General features: G+C 39.2%; 1 protein-coding gene across 3 annotated transcripts in view; it reads right to left on the reverse strand.

The window, feature by feature from the left end:
• Positions 1–12,342, reverse strand: part of CDKL2 (cyclin dependent kinase like 2) — a 46,049-nt gene that overhangs the window by 14,711 nt on the left and 18,996 nt on the right. For all 3 annotated transcript variants that reach the window (XR_234993.4, NR_198862.1, NM_001434815.1), the window contains 4 exons: positions 7,109–7,248; positions 4,356–4,444; positions 2,011–2,146; positions 562–860 (listed from right to left, as the gene is read on the reverse strand). Coding sequence is in view for 1 of the 3 variants with exons in the window: in NM_001434815.1 (NP_001421744.1) it covers positions 562–860; positions 2,011–2,146; positions 4,356–4,444; positions 7,109–7,248 (664 nt within the window). In the remaining 2 variants the exon portion in view is untranslated. The remainder of the gene's footprint in view (positions 1–561; positions 861–2,010; positions 2,147–4,355; positions 4,445–7,108; positions 7,249–12,342) is intronic.

The following is a 12,342-nucleotide window of genomic DNA, read 5'->3' on the forward strand; positions in this document are numbered from 1 at the left end:
CAGCAGACATGCAAAACCAATTATTTCTTTTATTATGACAACCTCTTTTTGTGTTATTAAACTAAATAGCTATAGAGTCTCTTCACCTTAAATAATACAACTCTATTTTCTTAGGACTCGGTAAATTTTTTGATCAAATGCTAATAATTTTCATCACACTGGCCAAGAAGTCTTTTGAAACAGCAACCTGACAAGAAGCAATAGCAGGGACTTCCCTGGTGGTCTAGTGGTTAAGAATGTGCCTTGCATTTCAGGGGACGTAGGTTCAATTCCTAGTCAGGGAACTAAGATCCCACATACTACAGAGCAACTAAGCCTGTGCACCTCAACTCCTGAGCTGTGCCCTCTAAAGCTGGTGTGACACAACTAGAGAGTCTGTGCACTGCAACAAAAGATCCTGTGTTTTGCAAGACCTGACACAGCCAAATAAACAAATAATTTAAAAAAAAGAATGAAGAGTATCCAGAAGTCTGAAAGTAATAATGCAGGTCGTTGGACTGATAAATATTTGCAGCTTGTAAATATGTAAGAACATTTTGTTCTTATTTTCCTAATTCATACCTGTAACTCTGAATTCCTGAGATAGTTCCCATTCCAGAAGTAATAGTGGGAGCTGTTGCAGAAAGATTGTGTGTGAGTGGGGGAATTGCCATGCCTGGATTTCTTGTTTGGTCCACGCTGCCATTGCTGCAATCTCGGAGGCTTGTTGAAGGCACTATTTTGACGGGGCTCATCCCATTGTCATTGAGACAGCTGGCATTTGAAGCTCGACTCGCTTTTTCCACTTTTTCTCCATCTGTTTTTGATCCTTTTATTTTAAATACTTTAGAATCCTTAGTTTGGGGATCAGCATTGGTATCCTGTTATAAAATATTAACAACATTGATGATCTGAGGAGAAGGAAAAATCACCTTTTCCTATGAAGTACTTGTCAACAAAAGCAGAATTCCAGAGACAACACCTTCTTGTGCTCCAGTTTTTTCTTATTCTACCTATGGAACTAAAACTAAACCTGGGATTCTCAGACACCTATTTCAAATGAAAATGCAACTCACACGAGCTCTGACATATATATATCAGATTTAATGATGTATACATAGAACTTCCCTTGTGGTCCAGTGGTTAAGAATCTGCCTGCCAATGCAGGAGACACAGGTTCAGTCCCTGATTCAGGAAGATTCTACTTGCCAAGGGGTAATTAAGGCTGTGAGCCACAACTGCTGAAGCCCGAGTACTGCAACTGCTGAGCTCGTGCCCTAGAGTCCATGCTCCACAGTAAGAGAAGCCGCTGCAGTGAGAAGCCCACACACTGCAACTAGAGACAGCCCACACGCAGCAAAGAAGACTAGCGCAGTCAAAAATAAATTACTTTAAAAAAAATTATATATACACATAAGCAGGTATACACATATCAAATTACAGTTCAGTGGAAAGCAATGAAAGAGGACTCAAGCATGCTGACTTTTGTTCTCATGTATTTAGAGTCAGGGAACACAAAATTGAGTCCTCTTTCTTCTTTGGGTTCATTTGAGAAAATGTGAGTGAGTTGGTGGTAGATTTGAATTATCTTACTGAGAACAGATTCTGGATAATTTACCAAGAAAAGCAAATTTCAAATAAACTGAGTACCAAAATCTCAATTTTTAAATGCTCTACTTTATATACAATTCTAAAAATTATATTTTTCTCTCCTATTATCTAAGGGGGAAAAATGGTGTATATATTTGCATATGAGTGTACACAAGCATGTCTAAATGTTCTTGAATGAGTATGATTTCCTGACAAGCCCTATTATACAGATTTGTGTACAGTAGGCACTCAGTACATGATATCCTAAGATTTTTTTTAAAACAGGTAATGTCTACAGAAAATACATTTTTATAACTAAGCTAAAAGTGAACTTGTTAACCACTCAGGAAACTTTTAAGATCTTCAATATCCCATACCCCCCTCAAATTTAAGGATATATTAAACTTAAAATTTAATATGCATTAAAACATGGAAATTTACCTGTACCACAAGTGTTTTTCTCTCTTCACCCAAGGACTCATCCTTTTCCTTTTCCTTCTTTCTGATTTGAGATTTTTTAGATAAAGAAATGTTTCTGACATCTTTCTGTACTTTTAACTGCAGTTCCTGAGGAAACCTACATAAAAAATACATTTGTCAATAAGACTGTATGAAACAGTAAATTTAGTAAAAATTGGTGTTCAAGATACTTATCTTTAAGAATTGAGTATTAAACTAGACTGTGTTATTCAAAATGAGAAATGAGGTTTCTGCAGACCACTGGGGATCTCTGAAAATCTTTCAGGAGGTTCATAAGATCAAAGCTCTTATCTTATTATGAAGGTGACTTCTTTTTCACCATCTGACATTTGATGAAACAAAAAGCAATGGGGGGTAAACTGCAGGCACCTTACCAAGACTGAAGCAGAGGCACCAAACTTTACAGAGGTACAAAATTTTACAAACCTTACACAGACTTTATTATATTCTTTTAGTCACAAATTCTTAAGTTTAAGTTGGAGAGGGGGCAGTTTTGTTTAAGAATGTCCCTGATGGAACAGTAAATATATACACACACACACACACACACACACACACACACACATTATTAAATCTATACCCCTGAAAAGGTACCTCCGCTGCAAATTAAAGTGCAATGGTTGTCTTAAGAAAAGCACTTGTGTAGCTGGTTGAGTTACAAGCTAAACTAGCCACTTTCTTCATGGAACATTATTACTTGAAAAACTGACAGAAACATTATTACTACTCAGACTTGGGGGTATTCAGCAGATATTTTCTTTTAAAAAATGAACACAGGAGTGTGTTACTTCAAGGAAAAATCCAATATATTTGTGTTAATGATAAAATTCACATTTTTATAAAAAATTAGAATTTCATTCAACTTGTATCCACTACTGTCAACTTAGCAGTTCCTAATACTAAAGGTTTTTCTGATGAGAATGTGACTTTTTTATATAGTCCAATGAAATGTCAACATTACTAAAGTTCTATATAAGTTAGCAAAAGAGTATTTTCCAAATGACTAAATTGATGCTTTTGAATTGTGGTGTTGGAGAAGACTCTTGAGAGTCCCTTGGACTGCAAGGAGATCCAACCAGTCCATTCTGAAGGAGATCAGCCCTGGGATTTCTTTGGAAGGAATGATGCTAAGGCTGAAACTCCAGTACTTTGACCACCTCATGCAAAGAGTTGACTCATTGGAAAAGACTCTGATGCTGGGAGGGATTGGGGGCAGGAGGAGAAGGGGACGACAGAGGATGAGATGGCTGGATGGCATCACCGACTCGATGGACATGAGTTTGGATGAACTCCGGGAGTTGGTGATGGACAGGGAGGCCTGGCGTGCTGCAATTCATGGGGTCGCAAAGAGTCGGACACGACTGAGCGACTGAACTGAGCTGAACTGAATGAATGATTCTACAAAAGCATGCATGAGTAAAAGATCTACTCAAAGTGTAAGACAGACAAGTGGATTTTCATGTAATGGGAAAAGAAGTTCATTGATACGGTTTCAGATTCCACAACACAAGCAACCTTTAAGAAACACCACTGTCCAGTTTTGGTACAGTATCAGAGTTTTTTGGTATGGAATCAAAGAAAAATACCCACAGTGATCTAAAACAACTAGCAAAATTCTCTTCCATTTTCCAACTACATATTTATGTGAGGCCACAGTTTCTCTGTATACTTCAACCAAAACAACATATCATAAGAAATCGAATGTGGAAGCAAATACGAGGATCCAGTTTTCTTTTACTAAGTTAATAATAAATAGATTGGCAAAAACATAAAGCAATGTCATTGCCACTTATCTCACTAATTTTTGTTTCGTCAGCTGCACTGATGCCAGCAGCTGGAGCAGCACAGGAGACTATGCCAGCTACTCTGGCACACACAGGTTTGGCACATGAACGTCTCCATGTACATCCACAGAGTCAGCAGTGTCATAGGACTGGGTATGGTGTAAGTTCAGCAGCAACAGGAGATGACACCTTTGCAAATACATCAGAACCCAAGATGATAGCATCTCACAGCTGGTAGCAAGACCAGAAATCAGTGACCTGAGTGACAGAGGTCATCACAGGGAGAGAAAGAATGGCATGAAGGGACTGTTTCGTGAAAACCAAGAGCCCTAAGTTAGCGAATGCAGGGGACCACTCCTAGGAATGTGTTGTTGCTAAGGGCGAATGGAGGTAGGGTGGTAAATATTTGAGATCCTATTAGAACAGGTGGGTAAAGAAACACTGTTTGTTACTGTTATGTACTGCTATGGGGACCTTACTTTAACTCTAGGTTGATGTGACATACAACACATGGTACCGTACCTCTCAGCAAATCCATCCATATGGAAGAAATCATGGTGCAGGAGCTCAGCACAGAAGGGCCTTTTGTCTGGGTCAATATGTAAGCATTTCTGGGAAACCAAGGAATATATATAGTTCATATCAAAGAAAAACTGCCTACACTTACATGTCTAAACATAGAAAATTCTTCTTCAGAGTCAATGAATTTTAAACATCTATAATAAGTGATAAGGAATAAAGCACAAATCTAGACAGTGACCACCAATGACTGCTAGTATCACAGAAAGAAAGACCACCGGACATTCAGTGTCTCTGAATATACAAAAAGCTCTTATGAAGTATCCTTGCCAAAAACTCAACCTAATTCCGATCAAGCTCTAGCTCTACTATGAGTTTATACAAAATATGGGACATGGAGGAACATATTAAACTATACTATGTGAAAAATTCTATGGGAAAAACAACCTGTTTTCTTTAACAGATAAATGGCAAGGTTTAAACAAAAAACAAAGAGGTGAAGAGGAGCTTGTAAATTAAGTGTCTTAAGAGACATATCAACTGATTGTGATCTCTAGACTTCATGTGGATCCTAATTCAAACTATAAAAAGGAATTATGAGAAAATTAATGAAACTTTGAGCACTGATTAGACATTTTACATTAAGAAATTTTTGAGAATTTTTAAAATTTACAGTACTTGCAGAATGGAAGGGAAGGGAACTACTCTGTGCTTATTATTGTGCTAAATACTTGACATAGATGATTTCATTTTATCTTATTCTTTCATTTTCATATAGATTTTATTATATCTTGTTCTGTCCCTGTGGAGCCACTCACAGCTAGTTAAAATAGAAGGGACTCAATAAGTAGCTTTACAATAACAAGAAAATTATACAAATAATTAAGGTATTTGTAAGTGAAATATCATAATATCTGCAATTTGCTTCAAAATACTCCAAAAAAATGTTGCTGAGGGAATTCCCTAGTGGACCAGTGCTTAAGGCTCTGTGGTTCCACTAATGGGGCACAGGTTCAACTCCTAGTCAAGGAAATAAGATCCCACAGGCCACACAGTAAAAAACTGATGAGAAAAAAAAATTCCTAAGTGTGTGGATAGGATAGATGAAATACTTCCCAAAGATTTTTAACCATTGTAGCTAATGACCAGCTTATGGGGGTTCATGACACCACTATTTTTTCTACTTCCTTTTCTATGTTTAAGATTTCCTATAATAAAATGTTCAAAAAGTCATATGATTCTACCATAAGGGACATAAGCTGGACAATCATTTTACCTTTATTCCTTTTAAATTTCTTTATAGACAGATCATAAAGCTAGTCTAAATAAAGAATATTTGGATCTGTTACATTAGGTAGAAAAATAACAATGTATTTTTCTAAGAACTTGTTGTAACTATTCATAAGCTTACTAAGCTTTTTTTAAATGAGTTATTTAAAGAAGTAAAAAAGCAAAAAATATCTTAGCTAAATGTTATGTGACCCTGCTCTTTTAGAGATATTTATTTTATCGACACTTTAGGACAGGGACCTCCCTGGTCGTCCAATGGGTTAAGACTTCGTGCTTTCACAGCAGAGGGCATGAGTTTGGGTTTGATTCCTGGTCAGGGAACCAAGATCCAACATCACACATGCCACATGGTGTGGGCCACCCCTCAAAAAAACAACACTTTAGGACAGTCCTTGGAGAAGGCAATGGCACCCCATTCCAGTACTCTTACCTGGAAAATCCCATGGGCGGAGGAGCCTGGTAGGCTGCAGTCCATGGGGTCGCTGCTAAGAGTCGGACATGACTTGAGCAACTTCACTTTCACTTTCCACTTTCATGCATTGAAGGAAATGGCAACCCACTCCAGTGTTCTTGCCTGGAGAACCCCAGGGACGGGGGAGCCTGATGGGCTGCCACCCATGGGGTCGCACAGAGTCGGACACAACTGAAGCGACTTAGCAGCAGCAGCAGCAGCAGGACAGTCCTAACTAATGAGGGTTTTTTGAGCTAATAATTCCAAAAGGTCCACTTTTAGAAACAACTTGATCCAGTGAGAATGTTCCTAATATCTTCCTCAATTAAATACAAGGCAAAGGGGATGATCTTCTAAAAATTAGCTTCAGTGAATCTAGTGGTTGAACAAAACCGCTTTTTCACAATAAACTACAGGATCATGATCTGTAGACTTTAATACTTTAAATTGAAGCCCTAGACTTTAATACTTCTCTACTTGTCTTTTCATTTTCTTATCCTATTTTCTTCTTTTTTCCACTTATACAAGGCCTGCATTTTAAATGTTAAACATTAAAAACACATCATTATGGGACTGTTTTCACACTTAAAACATGCTAGATAATACAAAATGATTTTTTTTAAAAAACAAGCAAAATTTTCAGGACTTTATCTCTGACATTCCTCCATCTCTGTTCCCACCAAATCAAACTCTTTCTTAATGTTGTTGTTGTTGTTCAGCGGCTAAGTTGTATCCAACTCTTTGTGACCCCGTGGACTGCAGCACACCAGGCTCCCCTGTCCTCCACTGTCTCCCCATGTTAGCTCAATTCCTGTCCATTGAGTCAGTGATGCTGTCTAACCATCTCATCCTCTGCCGCCCCCTTTCTCCTTTCTTAATGTACAAAAATTTAAGTTGTCAGAGGAAACTGTTGACCGAAAAGATCAAGTAGACCAGGAAAAAAAGAGAAAATCAAATACACATAATGTAAATTCCCTGTCAGAAAGAGCAAAAAAAAAAAAAAAGTATTGATTACCTTTGCTAAATCAATCACAACTTCAGAGAGTTTGGGATAGCGTCTTTCCAGAGGTACAGTTTCTTTGATTTCAGGCAACCTTACTCCAGCAAACACAGGATTTTTATAAAACAGCTCCTGATGTCTTGGAATTAGATTCCCTGGCAGTGAGAATGGCACACATCTCTGTCATTATGCATTATAGGACAGGTGGTATAGAGTAGAGATGAGAGGAACTCAGTATGTAAAGTGGGGACTCTCTCAGCATGCAAAAGCAACCAAAGACAGTGCTCTTATTGTGGTGGTGCCTGGCAGTCATTGTGGTGGTTTTAACACAAAGTCAACTCAAAGGAAATTGACATTCATATCTCAACATACTCATTCAGAAAAGTTCCCATGCCACTGTGTAGAAACTTGAAGACATGAGGGTGGAGCTTAGGAAAAGGACAGGTAAAGAACACTGTATAATTTCTTTTAATTGTATAAAAAATACTTTATTTCCAACAACAAAGCACAAAATTGCTGACCCAAACTGCAAATACTAATAGTTGTATGGTCAGAATCTAATCTAAATAAATAAGTTCCACTCTTTAAGAATGTGATTTTTACCCAAGTGATTTTGGCCTGATTTAATCACTTTTGTCTTTACTCTCAATTTTAATACCTAACCTAATATAAATTACCCAGATAACCACGATGGTGTGATCAATCACCTAGAGCCAGACATCCTGGAATGCAAAGTCAAGTGGGCCTTGGGAAGCATCATTATGAACAAAGCTAGTGGAGGTGATGGAATTCCAGTTGAGCTATTTCAAATCCTAAAAGATGATGCTGTGAATATGCCAGCAAATTTGGAAAACTCAGCAGTGGCCACAGGACTGGAAGGGGTCAGTTTTCATTCCAACCCCAAAGAAAGGCAATGCCAAAGAATGCTCAAACTACCCACAATTGCACTCATCTCACACCCTAGCAAAGTAATGCTCAAAATTCTCCAAGCCAGACTTCAACAGTACGTGAACTTCCAGATGTTCAAGCTGGATTTAGAAAAGGCAGAGGAACCAGAGATCAAATTGCCAACATCCGCTGGATCATTGAAAAAGCAAGAGAGTTCCAGAAAAACATCTACTTCTGCAGTATTAACTAAGCCTAAGCCTTTGACTGTGTGGATCACAACAAACTATGGAAAATTTTTAAAGAGATGGGAATACCAGACCACCTGACCTGCGTCCTGAGAAATCTGTATGCAGGTCGAGAAGCAACAGTTAGAACTGGACACGGAACAACAGACTGGTTGCAAATCAGGAAAGGAGTACGTCAAGGCTGTTTATTGTCACCCTGCTTATTTAACTTCTATACAGAGTACATCATGCAAAATACCAGGCAGGATGAAGCACAAGCTGGAATCAAGATTGCTGGGAGAAATATCAGTAACCTCAGATACGCAGAAGACACCACCTTTACGGCAGAAACCGAAGAACTAAAGAGCCTCTTGAAAGAGACGAGTGAAAAAGTTGCCTTAAAATTCAACATTCAGAAAACTAAGATCATGGCATCCGGTCCCATCATATCATGGCAAATAGATGCGGAAACCATGGAAACAGTGAGAGATGAGAGACTTTATTTTGGGGGGCTCCAAAATCCCTGCAAATGGTGACTGCAGTCATGAAATTAAAAGGCACTTACTCCTTGGAAGAAAAGCTATGACCAACCTAGACAGCACATTAAAAAGCAGAGACATTACTTTGCAAACAAAGGTCCGTCTAGTCAAAGCCATGGTTTTTCCAGTAGTCATGTATGGATGTGAGAGTCAAACTATAAAGAAAGCTGAGCACCGAAGAATCGACACTTTTGAACTGTAGTGTTGGAGAAGACTCTTGAGAGTCCCTTGGACTGCAAGTAGATCCAATCAACCTATCCTAAAGGAAATCAGTCCTGAATATTCACTGGAAGGACTGATACTGAAGCTGAAACTCCAGTACTTTGGCCACCTGATGAGAAGAACTGATTCACTAGAAAAGACCCTGATGTTGGGAAAGATTGAAGGTGGGAGGAGAAGGGGATGACAGAGGATGAAATGGTTGGATGGTATCACTGACTCAATGGACATGAGTTTGAGTAAGCTCTGGGAGTTGGCAATGGATAGGAAAGTTGGCCTGCTGCAGTCCATGGGGTGACAAAGAGTAGGACACGACAAGTGACTGAACTGACTGACTGACTGGATATAAAATACACATATGAAAATTCTTTTGTAAGAAACCCCTGTGTTGTTTATGGAATTTCTAACCTAAACACTTAATCCTCAAGATATTTCCCCTCATTTCCATTTTCCAAACTCCTTCACCCAACAGAAAGTTGACATTTCTACAAATATGAGAAGACTTTGATAATGTCGCTTTGAAATTCTGTCCAAATAGCAAAAGTCCTAACTGAAGCAAGATTAAATTACCTTGGAAGTCCCTGTGCCACTCAATGTAAAGATGAGAATGAGGTAATAGTCATATTATATCAAATGCTTGCTGACCCAAAGATAATATGATCCTTTGTATTCTCTCTACGCATGACTTACTGAATGCAAAAGTGCAGAAAAATTTCCAATGTCTGGTCTTTTCTTTAGAGGGGAGCTGGGCAGAAGGACAGGTAAAAGCATTATTAGGATCATATGTCAGATAGACAAAAGCCAGGCAGAGGGTGAATGAATGAATAAATACATCTATATATATTTATATATATATATATATATATATAAAGGACAGAAATGGTATGCACCTAACAGAAGCAGAAGATATTAAGAAGAGGTGGCAAGAATATACAGAAGAACTATACAAAAAAGATCTTCAGGACCCAGATACTCACGATGATGTGATCACTGACCTAGAGCCAGACATCCTGGAATGTGAAGTCAAGTGGGCCTTAGAAAGCATCACTACAAACAAAGCTAGTGGAGGTGATGGAATTCCAGTTGAGCTATTCCAAATCCTGAAAGATGATGCTGTGAAAGTGCTGCACTCAATATGCCAGCAAATTTGGAAAACTCAGCAGTGGCCACAGGACTGGAAAAGGTCAGTTTTCATTCCAATCCCAAAGAAAGGCAATGCCAAAGAATGCTCAAACTACCACACAATTGCATTCATCTCACACGCTAGTAAAGTAATGCTCAAAATTCTCCAAGCCAGGCTTCAGTGATATGTGAACTGTGAACTTCCTGATGTTCAAGCTGGTTTTAGAAAAGGCAGAGGAACCAGAGATCAAACTGCCAACATCCACTGGATCATGGAAAAAGCAAGAGAGTTCCAGAAAAACATCTATTTCTGCTTTATTGACTATGCCAAAGCCTTTGACTGTGTGGATCACAATAAACTGTGGAAAATTCTGAAAGAGATGGGAATACCAGACCACCTGACCTGCCTCTTGAGAAATCTGTATGCAGGTCAGGAAGCAACAGTTAGAACTGGACATGGAACAACAGATCAGATCAGATCAGTTGCTCAGTCATGTCCAACTCTTTGCAACCCCATGAATTGCAGCACGCCAGGCCTCCCTGTCCATCACCAACTCCCGGAGTTCACTCGGACTCAGTCCATCGAGTCAGTGATGCCATCCAGCCATCTCATCCTCTGTCGTCCCCTTCTCCTCCTGCCCCCAATCCCTCCCAGCAACAGAGTCTTTTCGAATGAGTCAACTCTTCGCATGAGGTGGCCAAAGTACTGGAGTTTCAGCTTCAGCATCAGTCCTTCCAAAGAACACCCAGGACTGATCTCCTTTAGAATGGACTGGTTGGATCTCCTTGCAGTCCAAGGGACTCTCAAGAGTCTTCTCCAACACCACAGTTCAAAAGCATCAATTCTTCGGTGCTCAGCCTTCTTCACAGTCCAACTCTCACATTCATACATGACCACAGGAAAAACCATAGCCTTGACTAGACAAACCTTTGTTGGCAAAGTAATGTCTCTGCTTTTGAATATGCTATCTAGGTTGGTCATAACTTTCCTTCCAAGGAGTAAGCGTCTTTTAATTTTATGGCTGCATCACCATCTGCAGTGATTTTGGAGCCCAGAAAAATAAAGTCTGACACTGTTTCCACTGTTTCCCCATCTATTTCCCATGAAGTGGTGGGACTGGATGCCATGATCTTCGTTTTCTGAATGTTGAGCTTTAAGCCAACTTTTTCACTCTCCACTTTCACTTTCATCAAGAGGCTTTTGAGTTCCTCTTCACTTTCTGCCATAAGGGTGGTGTCATCTGCATATCTGAGGTTATTGATATTTCTCCGGGCAATCTTGATTCCAGCTTGTGTTTCTTCCAGTCCAGCGTTTCTCATGATGTTCTCTGCATATAAGTTAAATAAACAGGGTGACAATATACAGCCTTGATGAACTCCTTTTCCTATTTGGAACCAGTCTGTTGTTCCATGTCCAGTTCTAACTGTTGCTTCCTGACCTGCATACAAATTTCTCAAGAGGCAGGTCAGGTGGTCTGGTATTCCCATCTCTTTCAGAATTTTCCACAGTTTATTGTGATCCACACAGTCAAAGGCTTTGGCATAGTCAATAAAGCAGAAATAGATGCTCTTCTGGAACTCTCTTGCTTTTTCCATGATCCAGTGGATGTTGGCAATTTGATCTCTGGTTCCTCTGCCTTTTCTAAAACCAGCTTGAACATCAGGAAGTTCACGATTCACATATTACTGAAGCCTGGCTTGGAGAATTTTGAGCATTACTTTACTCACGTGTGAGATGAGCACAATTGTGTAGTAGTTTGAGCATTCTTTGGCATTGCCTTTCTTTGGGATTGGAATGAAAACTGACCTTTTCCAGTCCTGTGGCCACTGCTGAGTTTTCCAAATTTGCTGGCATATTGAGTGCAGCACTTTCACAGCATCATCTTTCAGGATTTGGAATAGCTCAACTGGAATTCCATCACCTCCACTAGCTTTGTTTGTAGTGATGCTTTCTAAGACTCACTTGACTTCACATTCCAGGATGTCTGGCTCTAGGTCAGTGATCACACCATCGTGATTATCTGGGTCATGAAGATCTTTTTTGTACAGTTCTTCTGTGTATTCTTGCCATCTCTTCTTAATATCTTCTGCTTCTGTTAGGTGCATACCATTTCTGTCCTTTATAGAGCTCATCTTTGCATGAAATGTTCCTTTGGTATCTCTGATTTTCTTGAAGAGATCCCTAGTCTTTCCCATTCTGTTGTTTTCCTCTATTTCTTTGCATTGACCGCCGAACAGACTGGTTCCAAATAGGAAA

Source organism: Bos taurus, chromosome 6 (assembly GCF_002263795.3).
Source record: "Bos taurus isolate L1 Dominette 01449 registration number 42190680 breed Hereford chromosome 6, ARS-UCD2.0, whole genome shotgun sequence".
Lineage (NCBI taxonomy): Eukaryota > Metazoa > Chordata > Mammalia > Artiodactyla > Bovidae > Bos > Bos taurus.